Source organism: Typopeltis vanoorti, chromosome 5 (assembly GCF_054136105.1).
Source record: "Typopeltis vanoorti isolate ZY-2024b chromosome 5, IOZ_Tvanoo_1.0, whole genome shotgun sequence".
Taxonomy (NCBI): domain Eukaryota; kingdom Metazoa; phylum Arthropoda; class Arachnida; order Uropygi; family Thelyphonidae; genus Typopeltis; species Typopeltis vanoorti.
The window spans coordinates 101,100,765-101,121,215 of record NC_143553.1 but is presented as its reverse complement, the minus strand read 5'-3'; the positions used below and the strand labels follow the sequence as shown (position 1 = coordinate 101,121,215).

Here is a 20,451-nt window from a genome sequence, read left to right as displayed (position 1 = left end):
AAAGATATCCCCTCACAAAGGACGGACAAAAGAACCATGACATCTTCACGTCAAGGTGGTAAAGTACTGAAACTTTTTTACCTATGTAATAATTAACTTTCGAATAAAGAAGGAACAAGATTCTGACTAGGAAGAAAAAAGAACTTTAAAGTAACTTTGTGCTCAGTGATTTAGTAACTGTGTTTTACTGGTAGTCTGAGAACTTAAGATTGTGCAGTTCCTAATTTAATGTAAAGGGGTCAAAATGACAAAGTTTAGTTTAGAAATCGATCTTATATTTTGTGCTATGTGTTAACCTAATTCACCCATGAAATGTGAATTGTATACTTGTCAGTTTGAATATTTCTTATTTGCTTAACTAGTGATTTGGTAATGATTTCAATGAAATGCCTTTGACATGTTAAACTTAAATGATATATTCACGTAAACACAAGAAAGATATTTATTTAACCAAATATTTCGGTCTGGAAATAGCAGACCATCTTCAGTGGTATTACAAGAACAGTTTAAAAAAATACAAGCTAGAATACTAACAATAGATCGTTAAAATTAGAACACGCTGCGTGATGTTATATCACTAAGTATGAAATGGAATATTTTGAAGAAGAAACATGATTGAATTTGCTATTAAAAAAAAATTAATTAACTTCTATCATATCCCCTCTCTTGTGCATGTTCCACAGACCTTTCACCAGCTTGGTCACTTATATCTGAATTCTCTCCACCACCTCCTGGTTCCCTAAAAATGCAGGTGACCAAATCTATGCATAATAGTCAACATATGGCCAAATCAAATCCTTATAAAGAGTGATAATAACCTCCCTATCTTTATTTCTTAATGCTCTTCAACATCCAAGTAATCATCTGAGCTATTTTGCCAATTCTTTCAGTATGTTCTCTGAATTTTAAATCTCTATCCACCATCACCTCCAGATCCCTAGCCTTATCAATTTCCTGTAATCTGGTACCAACAATATGATACGAAGTATTTAGCCCTTTCATCCCAAAGTGCATTATCTTACATTTTACAACATTAAATTGATAACCATTGTCCTTTTCCCATGCTATCAGTTTATTTAAGTCATACTGTAAGATATCTACATCATCTTTATCAACTATTGCCTTCTCTAGTTTTGCATCATCATCATCAAACATCTGAATGTCTCCCTTCAAATCTTCTGTTGTATCAGTGTGCAAATTAAAGAGTAGTGCTCCTAATACAGAGCCCTGGGGCACTCCACTAGTCACCCTCATTCGCCTTGCTTTCACTCCACCATACACCATTCTCTGATGTCTTTCTATCAGCCACTGCCCTCTATCCATGCCATCAGCCTCATTTCCGTTCCCATTTACTCCAACTTATGTAATAGTTTTCCCATGCAGCACTTTGTCAAATGCTTTTGCAAAGTCCATTAGTATCATGGTGTAGCCATTTCTTTTATACAATTTTTCTGTCACGTTATTACAAAATGTGAATAAATTATTGAGGTAGGACCTACTTTTTACAAAGCAATGTTGACTGTCCCCTATAGAGTATCTTATTCCTATCCACCATTCCTGAATTTTACTTTTTCTCAATTTTTCCAATACTTTAACCGCCACTCCAGATATACTAATTGGTCTGTTATTTGCTACTTCCATCTTGGAGCCACCTTTATATAATGGAACTATCTTATTCTTTTTCACCCCCATGGAACCTTGCCAGAGCTGAAACTTAAATTAAACAACTTTGTCAGAGGCACTACCAGTTCACTTGCACATTCTTCTAGCATACTTCTTGATATACCATCCAGGCCCACTGTTGTATTCACATTGATATGTTTCAATATATTGAGTTCCTCCAATTCATTCTTCAATTCTCACATCAGTCTCTGTCACATCAGCAACTGCAAAGTCACCACCTGGATGATATACCCTTGCAAAATGATCACTTAGTAACTGAACTAATTCTTCTGCTTCTGTCACTTATCTGTCATCAGCACTGAGTAAAGTAATCCTTCCATAATCATTCTTTCTGTCTTTTGTGCTATGTAGGGAGAAAAAAAAAAAAAAAAACGTGTATTTACTTTGGCCTGCTTAACTCATTTTCCCTCAAAATCTGATTTAGTTTTCCCAACCATACTTGTTACCTTTCTTGCTTCTGCTTTATATTGCTCATGAGCATGCTGGTCATTTTTTTGTTTATATTCCTTCCACAATGCTTTTTTTCCCCAGCTCCTTCTTTATATTGCTACTTATCCACTTAATCCCTCCTGCATCTGGCTATGCAGTCTGACAATGCCTTGCTCAATGCTTCCCCATGCACCAATGACATTCATTCCATGCAACTTCTTCTGCCATGGCACTGCTTCAGGTTGTCTCCTAAGTTTGTCATAATCACCAACTTTGTAGTTCCACATAAACCCTTTCTTGACTGAAAATTCCACATGTTGAGCAACCTCCCAGAACAAGACTGCATGGTCACTATTCCTGAGTAGAGGTGGATATTCTTCTGATGTTATGGATAAATCTTCTGATGCTTTTACCAGAAAAACTCTAAGACAAAATCCTTCTTGAGATGTCAAGGAGGACTCTTTCTTAGGGTTTTCACCTTCTCTTACCTGGGTCCACCTTCAGTAATCTAAAGAAAAGCATTGTAGGTTCTGAGTCTTCTACCTGGGTATTCCATCACGTGAGGTTCACTGTTGGGAATCGAAAGGAAAGAGCTGCACGTTGCCACCACATTAAGGGTCCTATAGGGCATAGAATAATCGATGACTTGGACAAGGAAGAAATTTTGCAGGAAATCAAGAATGAGCCAGCAGAAGGAAGGAAAGAAAGACAAGAAGGAGCACTTACATTTGAACAAGATTCATGTAAAAAGCAGTGCTGAATGAGGATTGTAAGTAGTTATATATGTGATAATTCCAAACAAGAGTGTGCATCAAGCATGTCTGTTTATGGGTACAATAAGATAATGTAAATTGATATTGAACTAAGGTTACCCAAGGTATGCCTTATCATTAGTTAATGTATATATGACCAGCAGGATGTTATAGATTGTAAATTAGCTTTAAAGGAAGGAAATTAGAACTAAGTTTGAATTAGGAAGAATTGTAATGAACTGCATATATATATATATATACAGGGTGTTCGGGATAAATTTGACAGTTTCGTAAGGAAAAAGAAAATCTTCTTTGTATCTATTAAATTTAATGAATTGACAAAAAAACATTACAGGCAGAGTTAATTACAATACTATCAACAAGATTTACTCAAAATAACCACCATTAGCATCGATCACAGCTTCAATTCTGCTTCGGAACCTCGAACAAGCTGATGATACAGTCTCCCTGGGAAGGGCCGCAAAAACTGTTTTAATTTTATCCATTAACTGGGCTTTTGTATTACTGGAAGTGCGATTGGTGTCTTTTTCAACTGCGCCCCATACAAAATAATCCATGGGGTTAAGGTCTGGGGAGTTTGGAGGCCAAACATTTGGACTGGTGAAGTCGTAGAAATTTTCAGACAACCATTTTTGACTTTTCCCAGAGGTGTGGCAAGGGGCCGAATCCTGCTGCCATACATACGGCCTACCATTGGCTACCCTTGTTATCCAGGGCTTGACTACAGTTAGCAACTCCACGAACAAAGCCCGAATTCCAATGCCAGGGTTCTTCAACACCTGTTCCTGCAGATTTGCGAGGAATTCTGCTGTACGAACGCAATCAGATCGTCTGCTAGGGATCTTTCTTCTTGCTACATCCTCGTAGTCACCATTGCAAGTCTCTAGTTCATGCCTGATTGTTTTTACTGTATTCAGGGAGCATTGGGCAGCAGTCGTAATATCCTTATTTTGATGGCGGGCACGAATCATCATGATACAAGTTATTCTCTTCCATGATTCAGGTGGGTTCCAGCTATCCATCCTTTCTGACATCTTGTATATGAATGAAGAAGGGTCCAAACTTTTAAATGAAGAGAAGTGTGTGTTAATACATGTAACTTACGGAAAAATATAATTAATTATAAATATGTCAAATTTATCCCGAACACCCTGTATATATATATATATATGTTAATGTGAATCAAACTGTAAATATTCCTTTTCGATTTAATTAAATGGTTTATGAACAACACATGGAACTGATTCTCTCAATGCACTATCCTGAAAATTTTGAACCTGCATAAGATAAAGTTTAAGTGATCAATAAGTAAGATACGACTTATTTAAGGTACGGATTAATATAAGATGGAAATACAAACAATATCTGCTTTGTCTCTTGTTTAAAGTCTTATAATATTGCACTCAATACATAGTCTAACTGGCTCAGCCGTAAAACAAATAAATTTGTTAGACTATATAGCGTGAGGATATAGGATCTAATAGAAATAAATAAATGTAGGCAGTCAATAGTTAAAGCAGTCAACCATTTACACAATGTTTTAAGTGAAGAGAAAACAAAGACAAAGCAGGGTAGTAGAAATACATAATAGAAATATAGAACATTTATAACAGTGTCAATATCCTTGTAAGCTCTGTCACAGTAAATTTACACCAATTTAACTGGCAGTGATATGGGGAAAAATTTTTTTTAAATATATTACAAAAACTGAAATAAATAAGAACTCACAATATTGCAGAATCATAATGAAATTATAATTTTGAAGAAAGGTCAAATAGGCATGATAATATAAAGATAAAATGGAAAAATTTATGGAGGAAAAGATGCATATCTTTAAAGTAACATTATTACTGGCCTAGACAGAATTCCTTATCTCTACCCTACTAGAATGCCTCTGCATTTACTGCAATGCCAAGTGGGGAGGATCAGTGCATGCCCAATGGTGATGCTGATGGTCATGTTGAAGGAAGAATGGTTCAAAATACTCTACTCATTATCACAAAACGGTGAAGCATATGCCTAAAAGGGGTGGAAATTGATTATACTTTGGGAGGTTGCTCAACATGTGTTGATTTAAAAAAAAAAAGTTGCCCTAACACATTTGATCTCATTCCTGAACATAATATTACAAAAACTGAAATAAATAAGAACTTACAATATTGTAGAATCATAATGATATTATAATTTTGAAAAAAGGTCAAATAGACATGACAGTATAATGATAAAATAGAAAAATTATTGGTGGATAAAGCATCTCTGCAATTTTAGTTTATTCGTGTTCATAGTTCATAGTTCAAATACACATAAATTTACAAAAAAATAATTGATTGTAAATTGGAATTAAAAAGAAAAGAAAAACAATACAATTTACATCATAAATACACTAAGAAAGTACACTAGAAGGTCCATCAAATTTTTGCTGCCCAGAATTTGGCCTGATCACAAGCATTAGGTGTTGCATTAATCAAATTGTCCATTGTACAAATAAAGGGACATAACCTACAGTTCAAGAGGTGAGCCATAGTTTGCTCCTCCCAACATTCACATAGGGATGATTCACATGAATCTCAATGCCACATCACAGCCTATTTAAAGCTTTCCAGATAGTCCAGTTTTATCTGTGGCCTGGTGGAAGATTTTCAAATGGTACAACCTAATCTGTAAGGTGATTGTTTCTTGTCTTCCATGAGCCTAGTCTTGATTTTTGGAGTGGTTCAGTAAGGCTTTCAGTGGTATGAAGAAAACATTTTCTGGATTTTAACTGTTGATGGACAGGTTGATGTTCAAATAGAGGATGGTATGTAGACATGGATGCCTTCAGCCTCTCGTTTCTAGCCGCCATCTCGCATCTAATATCTGGAGGTGCTATGCCACCTAAACAAAAGATTTTTTTCACGAGGTGTTGGTCTCAAACCAGTAATGAGTTTACATGTCTCATCATTTAAGGCAACATTCACATACTTAGCATGGTAGGATCTACACCATACAGGGCAAGTGTATTCTGCAGCCGAGTAACATAGAGCCAAGTCAGTGGTCCTTATTGTTTGAGTTTGTATTCCCCCAGGTAGTTTCCAGAGAATGCTATTCCTTGTAGTTACTTTATGTTTTGTATTTATACAATGTCTTTCATAAGTGAGAGCACGGTCTAAAGTTACCCCGAAATATTTAGGTGTTTAAGTGAGCGCTCTGCCAAGTTATTTGTAGTTTCCTTGTTGCCTGTTTATTCTTTAAATTGAAAGCACAGACTTGGGTTTTTTAAGGATTAGGTTTCAACTGGTTTTTACTATAGTAAGGGCTAAGTTCAATCAGTGGTTCAGAGAGCTTTTGTTCTACACTCTCAAAATGATCTGCCTGAGTGGCAATGACTTGATCATCAGCATAGATAAAACTTTTTGCATCTTTGGAGAGAGGCTGGTCATTTGTATAGATGTTAATAAGCATTGAGGTGAGAACGCTACCTTGAGGGAGGCCGTTCTTTTGAATCCTCTAATGATTACATTGTCCTTGAAATTCAACAAAATATTTTCGATTCTGAAGAAGACATCTAACAAGTTGAGTTACCTTATAATCTTTCGTCATTTTGTACAATTTACTTAATAAGATGCAGTGGTTTACCGTATCGTAAGCAGCAGTTAAGTCTATGAAAACTACCCCTGTTATTTTCCGGTTCTGAAAACCATATTCAGTATATTGTGTTAGTTGAAAACTTGTGATGTACGACTTTTCTCAGCTCGAAAGCCAGCTTGTTCAGAAATTAGGAGTGGATCAATTATCCTTATTAGTTTTTCTAGAATCTTACGTAGGTGACACAAATAGGTTTATAATTTTTGGGATCACTTGCATCTTTCCTTGGTTTGAGAACTGCAATAATTTGGAGAAGAGCTCCAACGTTGGGTATTTTGTAGATATTAATACAATTTTTGAACAAATTCAGCATCCAGTCTTTGGTCGCATGACCAAATTCCCTGATTTGCTCGATACAAACTTCATCCAGACCTGTTGCTTTTCCTTTCTTACAAATTTTAATTGCTGTATTAAGTTCTTCCATTATAAAAGGTTTGGAGAAAATATTTGTTTCTTTTCATTTTGAATAGATTAGATTAAGCTCTAGGCATAATAAATTGTAAAAGCTGCATCTGGAGTGGAGGGATCAGCCAGTGTTAACACCATTGCCCAGGGGATGCCTGAATGCATAAATCACACATTCTACTAGGAGGCACCTTCCATGTCCTTCATCTCTGCAATACTGGGTATAAACTTATGGAAAGTACATAAAAATGAAATATTTGTTAAAAAAAATAAAAATAAATAAAGAGAAACAGCCACCTGCTATTGGCAATTTTTTTTTTACACTTGGTAACATGATGATGAATATACAACCCTTAAAGATCCATAAAGAAAATATTTCCATCTGAATTTCACTGATGGGGATTAACCAGCTCTTACCATCATCATACTTGTAACAGCTACTGGTGTGACAGTTATTTGTGAAAGCTTTATCCTAATATTCTGTATTCCCTCCCTTCCCCCACTCTTGGTGGTACACATCAGAAATTTAATGATGATGACCTTTAACCACCATGCCCCTTTGTTGTGTTTACATATCATTAAATGCATGGATGTAGAGTGTTCATTGAAATTACATTTGGATGCTGTTGAAATAATGTAGATATATATCATAAATTATTTGGTATATTTCATCCATATGGGTGTTTAATTCCAGAGGATTGGTTCTTCTCAATGGCACGTTTACCAGTACTCTCTGAGAACAAACAATGGAACTACTTCAAGTTCTATTCCTTCCAAGCTACTGCAGAACTCTTTCAGCATTATATAAGACATTAGTTTCCAAACTTTCTATCCAAGGCTTTGTTTTCTTGTATGTGTGCAAAGTCAGTCTCATAGAAAATTAGCCCTTTTGGTCCCTTGCTGTATGACTAAAAAGGTGACTGAACACATTTTTAGCACTGGTGCAAGGATAATGTCATATTTCTTTACATGTAAACACCTGGATATTCTTTTTAGGACCCAAGAAACTATTGAGTTTTTTTGACTGAAGATGGGTGAGCAGGTCTTACATGGCGGTTTCAGGGTTTAATATTATTATTAACAGACTTCCATGGACTCAAAAGGCTGATTATGGATGGTATACACTGTTACACACAAAACTCATCAAACCGTGCTTTAATGCATTCAGTGTGTTCACCACACTGTCAGGCAATGCATTTCACTCACCACCACATTCCATGCAAAGAACCTGCTCCTTACTCCCTTGCTTACACCTTCCTTATACAGTTTCCAAGCATGATCCCATTGTTCTACCCTGCTCCCATTCTGAGAAAAATTTCTTCTGCATTAACCTGGTAACAACCCCTTATCAACTTAAACATATCATTGCATACCCCCCCCCCCTTCTATTCATGAGGCTTTGCAAATTGCATTGCCTCAATATGTCTTCATATTCCACATTCTAATGACCAGCTAGCTACCTTAGTCTTCTCTGGACTTTTTCTAATATATTTCTCATCACCATGAAAACCAGAGGACCGAGTGTGTACAGCAGTTAATACGAGGCTGATAAAGACATGCATATAATGGAACCATAAGCTGCTCCTCCAGATCATTCCTATAATCAGACGATGACTTCATTACTTGCATAGTGCAACATCTGAACTTCAGGTCCTTGTCCACTGCCACTCCCAAGTCTCTTGTCTCTTCGAAATCCTCCAGAGTTTCCCCACCAAGTCCATACTTTGCATCCCATTGTTGTCTATGTCTACTAAATTTCAGAACCTTTCACTTTGCAATATTGAACTATCAGTTCCAATTACTTGCCCACTCATATAATCTATTCAAGTCTTCCTGTAAGGAAGGCCACAACATCTGCTTTTATCACTCTCTTCAGTTCAGTTTTACATCTGCAAACAGTTGTATATCTCAAGTTAAACCCATCCCAATATCATTAATATACAAGTTAAATAACAGTGGTCACAAAACAGACCTCTGCAGCACTCCACTAGTGACTTTCCTCTTCTAGGATACTGCACCCACATACACAACTTGCTGATACACTCTGACAGCTAGTTGCCTGTCCAACTCACTAATGTAGCATCCATTCCCATCTGCTCCAGTTTAGTTACCAGCATATGGTGTGGCAGTCTATCAAATGCTTTTGCAAAATCTAAGTGTACCAATGTATATGAATCTACCTTGTCCAATGCATTCATACCTTTTTATAGTACATAAGTAAATTGGTAAAACATGATGTTCTTTTGAAGAAAGGGAGGTCATGTTTTACTAACTTGATTAGAAATTAAATTTGCCAAGAAGTTATATATATGTTTTAAATACTTTATCCATGCGTAAGCAAACAAATCTTGTACATGAAGAATCTTCATGATTCATCTTGTATATAGAGGCTGATAACTTCACATCAGTTGCCTTTGTATCCCATAATGCAGAGTATACTTCCTTTAAGCAGTGTATATTGCTAAGCATTATGGGACCTCAGTAAAGGTCGAAACAGATATACACAACTACCCTCATTAATATACTTTATATGCAAACTTTGTTTGCTTACACTTGTATAAAGGATTGAAATGAATTTAATTTATTGGCAAGTATAATTTATTTACCTCCCTTTAATAACCCCATGCTGACTAGCACAGAGAATACAGCTGTTATCAACCCACTTCTGTATCCTAGTTGCTACCAACCTCTCCAACACCTTAAAAACAAATCCAGATATATAGATCAACCTGTAATTGTAGACTTAGCCTTATCACCACCTTTGTGAGGCAAAACAATTTTACCTTCCTTCCACTCCTTTTGGACTTGTGCTGTTGTAGGACTCTTGTTAAACAGATAAACCAAGGTTGATAACTTTCTGAAGCATTATCTTAAGACACGTGGTGATATATCATCAAGCCCTATTGCCTTATTGACATAGATCTTATTTAATTCCTCATACACTGAAGTGCCATTAAATTAGGGATAGGAGACAGTATGCAAATTCTGTACCAGAACTCCCACATTTGCACGTATTCATGGCTAAAACTGTGGTTATACTTAGCTGTCAGCATTGGCTTCCCCAAGCATTCATCATGAGAAGCTTAATGGGAGAGGCATGAGATTTAGATTCATCTGACAGACTGCAGATCATAGGTGCCCGACAGATGAGTCACCAATGGATCTCTGAAATTGCCAATGAACTTGGATTTTCTGATATGGCAGTTTCAAGGGTGTTCCAGCAATATGAAAATTTGGCAAAAAAAAACAAGCACCCCAGACAAACTGCAAAGAGCAGTTTGATTGGGTGCTCCTGAAGACGAGATGTTCACCATCTCGTCTTCAGGAGCCACAAGTTATGAGAGTCTCATCATTATTAGTCTCATCATAATTCAATCAGTATTGCCAATCACTACACAAAATAGGTCTTATTTTTTGAGCTGTTCACCAATATAGTTCATCCTGCTCAAAAGGTGAACCAATCTGTAAAACAACATGCAATTAATATAGTGGCCTCATAGTCTTATTATCCTTAGAGGATATAAGCATATCCTCTTCTTTACCGCTTAGGCTGCATCAGTTGTTATCCCCCCCCCCCCACGGCATGGAAACAAGTACATATTTATCTGGTTTAAAAAATAAAAAAAAACACTGAGCTACCAATTCATTTATTGCTCACATCTCGTGATTACAGCACATTTTCTTATACCCATTTGTTAATGTTTTGCTTTTTTTTTTTTTTCCCCAGGTCGAGGAAGAATACAGAGATCCCCATAGTCAGGAACGTATTGCAATGGGCAAAATTCCTTCCATTTGGGGGCAATCTTTGTACATCATTAGTAGGCTCCTTCAAGAGGTAAAAAGTAATATTTTTGCATGTTTTGTTTTTGTTTTTCAACCCACAGCTTTATTTTATTGTTTTTACACAAGAAGTTAGTTTGTGGTTTTGTCAGAATATTGGAAAAATATCTAGTCAAAATCATTGCATGTATTTTAATAATATGTCTGATATCAAGTTCTCGTGCAATAGATGGATGCATCATGATCTTGAAAGTAGATATTACCTACAAGATTGAAAAGTAACCTTTTATATAAATTAGGCTTGGCATAAACTAAGACTGTTTTGTCCTTTTTTCTTTTTTTTCCTTCTTTTTATTATTTTCGGTTTTTTTTTCATGTTGAAGTCTCTCATGTAGTGCAGGCAAATGAATGATGCTTATTGCAGGTATAGGTTTTGTGTCATGAGTTGTTTCAACCATATTTACAATTTAATGAAATGGCAGCATTAGTGTTACTTAATGTCAAAGATAGATAGTAGAATATGTCTGCATAACCTTTAAGAAATGCAGAGAACTGGTTGGACTTCTGACCTAATGCCCAATTCTCACCTTCACTTGGTATATCTCAATGAATATTAGTGGAATTTTGAATGAATAAGGACATTCTGGCAAATTAGTGGAGTACCGCAGTGTTCTGTACTAGGACCACATTCAGTCCTGAAGATATTTTCAGGCACAAACTTTGTTTGCTCTCACTGGGATAAAGGATTAAACTAAATTTATTACAGGACCACTACTCTTTAATTTGTACATTGATGATCTAGTGGAAGATTTGAGGGGGGGGGGGGAGATATTCATGCAAAACTGGGGAGGGCAATAGTTGATAAAAGTTATGTAGATATCTTATAGGATGATTTAAATAAATTGACAGTGTAGGCAAATGACAATGGTTGTCCATTTAATGTTGTAAAATGTAAGGTCATCTTTTCATCACTTCAGGAAGAAAATATTACATACCTCATATCATATTGATGGTACTAGTTTACAGGAAATTGATAAGACTAGGGGACCTAAGGGGTGATGGTGGAGGACATATTGCAAGAGTTGGCAAAATAAGCTCCAAAGATTACTTGGGTGTTGAAGAACACGTTGACAAGTAAAGATACAGCAATTATTATAAGTACATATGGCCAAATGCTTCTTTATAAGGCATTTGGCCATATGTACTATTGTACACAGATTTGATCACCTGCATTTCTTATGGATCAGAAGGTGGTAGAAAGGATTCAGAGACAAGTGACCAAGCTGGTCACTTGTCTGTGGAATGTTCCCTCATAGTGAACATTCCACAGAATTGCAGACTTTAGATAATAGGTGGAGGAGAGAGGATATGATAGAAACTTATAAGTTACTAAAAAGATTCTCTAAGATTGGCACAAAAGAAATTTTTCAATACATGGGGGAGTATAGGGAAAACAAGTGGTCACACTTGAAAGTTTTCTAAGAGTATGGTTACTAAGCCTGTGCAGACTAGGTTCTTTACTTGGAGAGTGGTGAATTAGTGGAATGGATCAACAGAGGTGGTTAGGAGTGCCCCAATGAATAAGTTTAAGATGTATGATAGGGAGATGTATGATTTTGTGTATGCATGCTCTTTCAGGATACAGGAGATTTGAAATAGGACGTGATCATCGCTGAGTTTTAAGCAGGATAAAGTAGTGTTGGAATGTCCCACTTAACTGACTGTTCCAATTATGATGGGTTGTTAAACTTATTTTTACCTCCTTAAATTCCTTTCTTCTTTGTTAGTTGTTGATTGATGCTCATCTGAATATAAGGAAATTTATATTATACTGTGCCACCCTATATTCAGATTAGTCCAAATAATACAGAAGAATCAATCATCAACTATATTTATATTATCACTTTATTTTCAGGCCGAGGTTGTTAATAGCATTTAAGGCTTCCGCAAAGGTCAGATTAATTTTATGAGCGGTGCAATGAAAGAAAATCAGGTAAACACCAAGTTTAATTCAACAAAAGAAAACATTTAATGTGGAATGGTACAACATAAACATACAAGTATAACTATGTGCAAAAAGTTATCCAATTAAAATTTACAAGAATACATATTCAGATATTAGTAACTTTTAAGTTAGGTTTGTGGATTGTGACTAATGTTGACATTTCTTAATTCTTAAAGCATCAGTAATTCTTTCACATAGATCTCTCTACCCAATTAGATGAATTAAATCATAAATATGTTAGCTCAGTTTAAAATATTCAGAATCATTACAATCCATTAACTATCAAACATTCATTTTTCAGTTCTTTATGCTCAGTCAATCAAGTTGAGAATAGTTCTTAAAAGTTTAACCTTCCAAATGTTACAATAATTAATCTTATGACAGGCTACACTATATTTCTTTCTCAGTCAGCTAACACTTAATAGATCAACATAACACTTATCCGACCATTAATTGACATAATATCACAGCTAAGGTCAATTATATCTGACGGAGTTAAATGTTATAGCTTCACAGGTTATAGAAAGGACAACTCTTACCGGATTACTGCTTCTACACATCGAATTTGCATAGGCACATTTGAAATTCTGGTTGACTTTTACTTTATGGCAACACAATTCCAAGAAATCTTCCACTATAATAACTGAATCATAGACACAGAAATACACAAGTCTTGATGCACTTGGTTTAATTATCTACTAATTCCTTATTTTCTTCTATGTATGAACTTCAGTTCTGTACTATTCTTCCACTAACCATTTGGAATTTATCATAGTATCAGAACTCCCATAGAAGTAATTCGAAATACCTATTAATTCTTATCCTTTCCTAGTCGATTTATGGCACATATCAGCTCCCCTTCTGCCACTCACTACTGATCTCTATGCTGTCTCTGAGGCTTCTTTTTACTTTTTCCTTCCAATCAACTACGTTCTTCTTTTCCTGCCAAAATCCGGGTTTTAACCCGTTTAGCTTATATCAACTGGCTTTTCTCTTTATACACAGTAGCTCACGCTCTCCACACAAGCTAACTAAAATAAACTCCGTTTCTCCGTTAGTAGCCAATCAAATCCCATCAGTAGAATTCCAAAAAATTACGTTTACTTATAGAAATAACAAAAAATATATATCACGGTTCACATAAGGTACATTTAAATTTATATACACACAGTTTTTTATAATAATTTCACAGCATAAAGTAAATAAAATGAATGACATTTTTATATAGAGTCTTTTTTATTACAAATACATATCCTAAGATTATATAATTAATTAATTAACAAACAAAACTCAAAGCAATTATATGAATAACATATTATAAGCAAGAGACTAATAACAAATAATATTTACAAGTCTTGCTTATGACATGGTGGATTATGTTAAATATGAATGAAGTATTATAATATATAAAATATCTTCATTCACAATTTAACAGTAGGATGGTTAACTGACAGATATCAAAAAGCAATATTCGGGGGATATGAGTGCAAGATTTAAGGTAAACAGTGGTGTACTACAAGGATCAATGCTTAGTACACTGTTATTCAATCTATACATTAATGATATTGAGGAGGATTTGTTAAGCAACATAAAGCTATTTGCTGATGATGCAAAGGTAGGTAGGGTAATCAGGAATGCTGCTGAAACGCTGTACTTGCAGAATGATTTGAATAGGCTGGAATTGTGGGCATCGGAAAATGGATGTCAGTTCAATGTCAGTAAATGTAAAGTTGTTCGCTTCATCATTATTAGATATCCAATGTCGTATCATATTAATGGGATTATGCTAGAAGAAACTGATGAGGCTAAGGATTTTGGAGTGTTAGTAGATAGGAAGTTGAAGTTCAGGGGTCATGTAGCAAAGATTGCATGTTGGAGGCTTAATGGATTTTTTACAACACTCAAAAAGAATTAAAATAGAATTTAATACTTCCTATATTTCGTCGTAGTCACTAGGACATCTACGGGGATTACAAAACCAATTAATGTAACATATACACAAATAACAAACAATACTAAGCCCAACCACGTGGGTGACACTAAAGTCCTATCTAGGTAGAGCGCCCTCTAAGGGCAGTAGTGGGTGGCCTGGAATGTAAGGTGGGAACTCTGGTGATGAGTGTTTCCCAAATCTTCAGAAGCTTAATGCAACCGTATTTATTGAGATTTGGTTGGTTTTTGAGAGCTGTTGCTGCTTCTAAGAAAAGTCTCTCTTTCTTGAATTTGCTGTGGTGGAGCATGGTGGTTTTCTTCCATGATACCCTGTAGGTGGTGTCCAAAACATGGTCAGCCAAGCCTGAATGGCCATAGTTGTGTTTGAAGATGTACGACTTGTGTTCCTCTAGACGGATGGATGCTGATCTGCCTGTCTGTCCAAAGTACGCCAGCTTACAGGAACAGGGTACTTTGTAAACTCCAGGCAGAGAGAGAGGAGGGAGCTGATCTTTCGTAGAACGGATAAGGGTAGCAAGTTTGCGGTGGGGCTTATATGCTGTGTGTAGGTTGTACTTTTTTAGTATCTTGGCTATTTTTTTGGATGTGCCACGGATGTAGGGTATGGTGATGGCATTTTTAAAATCTTGTTGACGAGAAGGACGGGGAATGGGGGAGGAGTTGATTATTTTTTTGATACTGTGATCGCTGTAGCCATTGGAGAGGAAAGTGCTGTGTATGTGGTTAAGCTCAGTGGTGAGGGCGGTTCCACTGGAACAAAGATTGTGGGCTCTCTTGGTAAGGGTTTTAATAATGCCATATTGTTGAATTTACATTGGGCATATGATAAATTACTTTTTGGCGGCGAAGAATACGCGAGGATGTTGGATTCTTCGCCGCCAAAAAGTAATTTATCATATGCCCAACGTACAGCTCTCCTGAAACTACATAAAGAAAAAAGTATCGTCATCACCAGAGCGGATAAGGGTAATGCCACAGTCGTTCTTAATACCAGTGAATACAATCGTAAAATGAACATTATCCTCCGTGATCGTGCTACCTACATCCCACTAGAACACGACCCCCACAAAAACACAAGCTAAGAAACTAAAAATCTTACTCAAAAAAGTATCTTCCTGGCCCCCTGACGTCACGAAAAAACTTAAACCTTTTCCGCTCCCGTCCCACCCGAATATACGGTTTACCAAAAATCCACAAACCCAATTCCCCACTCATTCCTATAGCAGACACCACTAATGCACCTTGCTATAGACTATCTAAACAGTTGGCCAACTCTCTGATCCCCCTCACCGGAAGGTCACCTTCCTATATAAAAAACTCGACCCACTTTAAAGCCCTCACAGAAAATTTAACCTTGAATAAGACAGACATATTGGTAAGCTTTGATATCTCCTCTTTGTTTACCAATATTCCCTTAATTGACACCTTATCTCTCTTAGAAAACGTTTTTCCCTCTGACATCTTAGATCTCTTTTCCTTTGCCATTAACTCTGGGTATTTCTCTTGGAACAACAAAATCTACAAGCAGATAGAGGGAACTGCCATGGGTTCCCCCCTCTCATCCCCCTTGTCAATTTCTATATGGAAGATTTCGAAAAACGAGCCATAGACTCAGCCCCACTCAAACTCTCTATCTGGCTAAGATATGTAGATGATGTGTTCTCTATTTGGCCTCATGGACCAGACACGTTAGACTCCTTCCTCAGTCATCTCAATAGTCTACATCCAAGAATCCAGTTCACTATGGAAAAGGAAAAGAACAATTGTTTACCCTTCCTAGACACCTTAGTTACACGCCTGCCTAATGATACACTTACCTTCACCGTATACAGAAAACCCACACACGCAGGCAGATACATTCACAAACTCTCCCACCACCACCCCTCTCAACAATATGGCATTATTAAAACCCTTACCAAGAGAGCCCACAATCTTTGTTCCAGTGGAACCGCCCTCACCACTGAGCTTAACCACATACACAGCACTTTCCTCTCCAATGGCTACAGCGATCACAGTATCAAAAAAATAATCAACTCCTCCCCCATTCCCCGTCCTTCTCGTCAACAAGATTTTAAAAATGCCATCACCATACCCTACATCCGTGGCACATCCGAAAAAATAGCCAAGATACTAAAAAAGTACAACCTACACACAGCATATAAGCCCCACCACAAACTTGCTATCCTTATCCGTTCTACAAAAGATCAGCTCCCTCCTCTCTCTCTGCCTGGAGTTTACAAAGTACCCTGTTCCTGTAAGCTTGCGTACTTTGGACAGACAGGCAGATCAGCATCCATCCGTCTAGAGGAACACAAGTCGTACATCTTCAAATATAACTATGGCCATTCAGGCTTGGCTGACCATGTTTTGGACACCACCCACAGGGCATCATGGAAGAAAACCACCACGCTCCACCACAGCAAATTCAAGAAAGAGAGACTTTTCTTAGAAGCAGCAGCAGCTCTCAAAAACCAACCAAATCTCAATAAATACGGTTGCATTAAGCTTCCGAAGATTTGGGAAACACTCATCACCAGAGTTCCCACCTTACATTCCAGGCCACCTACTACTGCCCTTAGAGGGCGCTCTACCTAGATAGGACTTCAGTGTCACCCACGTGGTTGGGCTTAGTATTGTTTGTTATTTGTGTATATGTTACATTAATTGGTTTTGTAATCCCCGTAGATGTCCTAGTGACTAGGACGAAATATAGGAAGTATTAAATTCTGTTTTAATTCTTTTTGAGTGTTGTAAAAAATCCATTAAGCCTCCAACATGATGTCCTCACAGCACTTAAGCCTCTACACACGTATAGCAAAGATTGCAAATACAACTCAAAAGATAATTGCAATGCTGAAATGAACATTCATATGTAAAGATGAGGATGTCATTTTGCCTTTTTACAAGGCCTTGATAAGACCACACTTGGACTATTGTGCATCGGTCTAGTCTCCTGATTTCCATTGTTTTCTGATAAGTAAAGAGAGTGGAAAGGTGAGTGTTAAAAACAATATCAGGATTATGGAATACTGATTATGAAGACAGATTGAAAATTTTTATACTGCAGACACTAGCAAACAGGAGAAAGAGGGATGATATGATTGAGACTTACAAACTTCTGAAAGGGTCATACAGAATTTCAGTTGATGGAATTTTTCAATTTATAGAGGGTGGGGAAAGGACAAGAGGACATCCTTGGAAGCTGAGAATTGAATGCCATTAAGAAGGCTAGATTTTTCTCTCATAGGGTGGTGCATGATTGGAATGGATTGCCATTGGATGTTGTGAGTGCAAGCAGTGTGAATGAATTGAAGAATAAGTATGAAAGCTGGTGTGTGTAGTATGTGGCCTACCTCGATGAGTCCCTGCTTTCCTGGAGGTCTCTCTTAATAATAATATTAATAAAAATGATTATCATATTGGAAAGGAAAATAAGAAAGGAATGGTCAAACAGCTTTTAGAAGAAAACTGTAGACTCAATCATACAAATATTATTCGAGGAAAAAATGATGGAATTTGAAATCAAAAACCAAACCTTGTACTCTTAATGCAAACTCTGATAGTAAGGCATGTAGTGAAGTTGTTTTTGCAAGGATAGAAAAATCCAAACTTCATGATGAATACATGTAGTCATGGAAAAAAAGAGAGTATATCAAAAGTTCATAACAAGAAAGTCCTTAGATGCAATGAAATAATATAGAAACAAATGTAAAAGATGCAGTATGTATATAAAAGTGCCTTAACAAAACGAATGGAAGACTGGCAATATGTAGAAGACAAATATCATGAAGGCAGAAAATATTCTAATTAGTCCAGACATGCAGAATAACTTTGTCATCTCTATGAGAATTACAGACTTTCCTATTGACTATTCTGGATAAGATGAATGCAGCCATACTTGAGAAGTGGTTAAGAAAAATCGTGGAAGAGAACCTCCTTGACGAAAAACATTCTAAGTTTTTACTAAATACGAGTTGTCAGAATCAGACTTTCACTTTATGACAAATAGTTCAGAAATTGTGGAAAAAATGTGACAAGGATTTCTACTTATGGTTTTTTTTATCTGGATAAACCATATGACTGTCAAGAGAAAATCTTTTTAAAAATTATTATCATATGCAGTAAATGAATATTACTAAATATTACACATTTATAAATATATTGCATCCGTATATCATACATCACTGTTAATAAAGGTGCTGCTCTGCTGTCCATATCATTGTGTACCATCCCAAAATAGCATTGGGTAAATGGAACATCATACTGAGCAAATACATACATTGAAGTTGTAAATCAGCATGAAATACAGGAAGATGGTTTAATGTAAAATCAGGTATAAGAGAAGGGTGCACGATATCTTCCCATTTATTTGTCATCTGTATGAATACATTATGAAGTAAGGTAACATTAAGTCATCATCATCATCATCAAATTCCTGCCATGTACCCTCAAGGGGTGTACAGGATATGATAATACTACATGAAAATTACATCATTACTAACTTCCTATCTACAATTTTCCTCCAAATCAGTCTGTTACTTGTCAAGACTCCAACATTATCAGATCTTATATTTCTATTGTCTAAGGCACTTTGTACCGTATCAATCCACCTATATCTTGGTCTTCCTCTGGGTCGTTTTGCTGCCAACCTGGCAGAGAACACTTGTTTTGCTAATCTTTTCTCTCCCATTCTATTTAAGTGACCATACCACCTGAGATTAGCTCTGCTAACGCATTCCTGGATGCTGACAATGCCAAGTTCTTTCCTAATATCCTCATTTTTAATATGATATTGCCATTGATGCCATCTGTTCACACCTCTAATCTTTCTCAGGGCTCTCATATCGGCGGTCTCTAGTCTTTGGTCAAGTGTTTTACTTCTGACCCAGCTCTCAGATCCATAAGTTAAAACTGGTTTGAACACTATCTTGTATACAGCTAATTTCGTGTTCCGACTAATTTCTCTCTTATTCCATATGAATCTATTTAATTGACTTCCCACCATACCAGCTTTGCTGATTCTGTTGTCTATTTCTATATTTAATTTACCATCTTCACTAAAAATCGTGCCTAAGTAGCTGAAATGCTTTACTTGTTCCACAGGTTCTCCATTCACAACGCAGTTGACATTTTCAATGATTCTGCCTATTTTCATTGTCTTTGTCTTTTTATTGCTGACCTTCATACCATATCTATTACAACAGCTATTCAATTTAGTCAGAGAATCTTGCAGACTTGTAGCAGATTTATTTAGAAGTATAACATCATCCGCATAAAGCAAAGAGCTGACATTAACATCTCCAATTTTGATATCATGTTTAATACCACTTTCCTTCATAATGTGATCCATATAGATAATGAATAACAGAGGGGATAATGTACATCCTTGTCTCACACCAGATTTAACATTAAACCATCTTCCTGTATTTCCTTCAATTCTAACTGCTGTCTTACAACTCAAATAAAGACTAAGTATTGCTTGATATAATGCCCCATTGACACCATATAGCAGCGTATTGAATAGCTTCTCTCTTGGCACCTTGTCATATGCCTTTTCCAAATCGACAAAACTTAAATACAGATCTTTGTTATATTCCCATACTTTCTCGACTATTTGTCGTAAAGTGAAGATCTGATCCTGACAGCTTCTATTTGGCCTGAATCCAGCTTGTTCTTCATCAAGCTTTTCTTCCACAATTCTTCTCAACCGTTTCTCAAGTATACTTGCATAGATCTTGCCAGGAACACTCAGTAGGGAAATACCTCTGTAATTCTCGCATTCAGTTTTATTTCCCTTTT

The 20,451-nt window shown here is 36.4% G+C and overlaps 1 protein-coding gene across 4 annotated transcripts in view; it reads left to right on the top strand.

The window, feature by feature from the left end:
* LOC150106691 (putative phosphorylase b kinase regulatory subunit alpha) overlaps nt 1-20,451 on the top strand; it is a 745,167-nt gene that overhangs the window by 287,724 nt on the left and 436,992 nt on the right. For all 4 annotated transcript variants that reach the window (XM_090393281.1, XM_090393285.1, XM_090393284.1 and 1 more), the window contains exon 13: nt 10,642-10,749. In XM_090393281.1, coding sequence (XP_090249407.1) covers nt 10,642-10,749 — 108 coding nt within the window. The remainder of the gene's footprint in view (nt 1-10,641; nt 10,750-20,451) is intronic.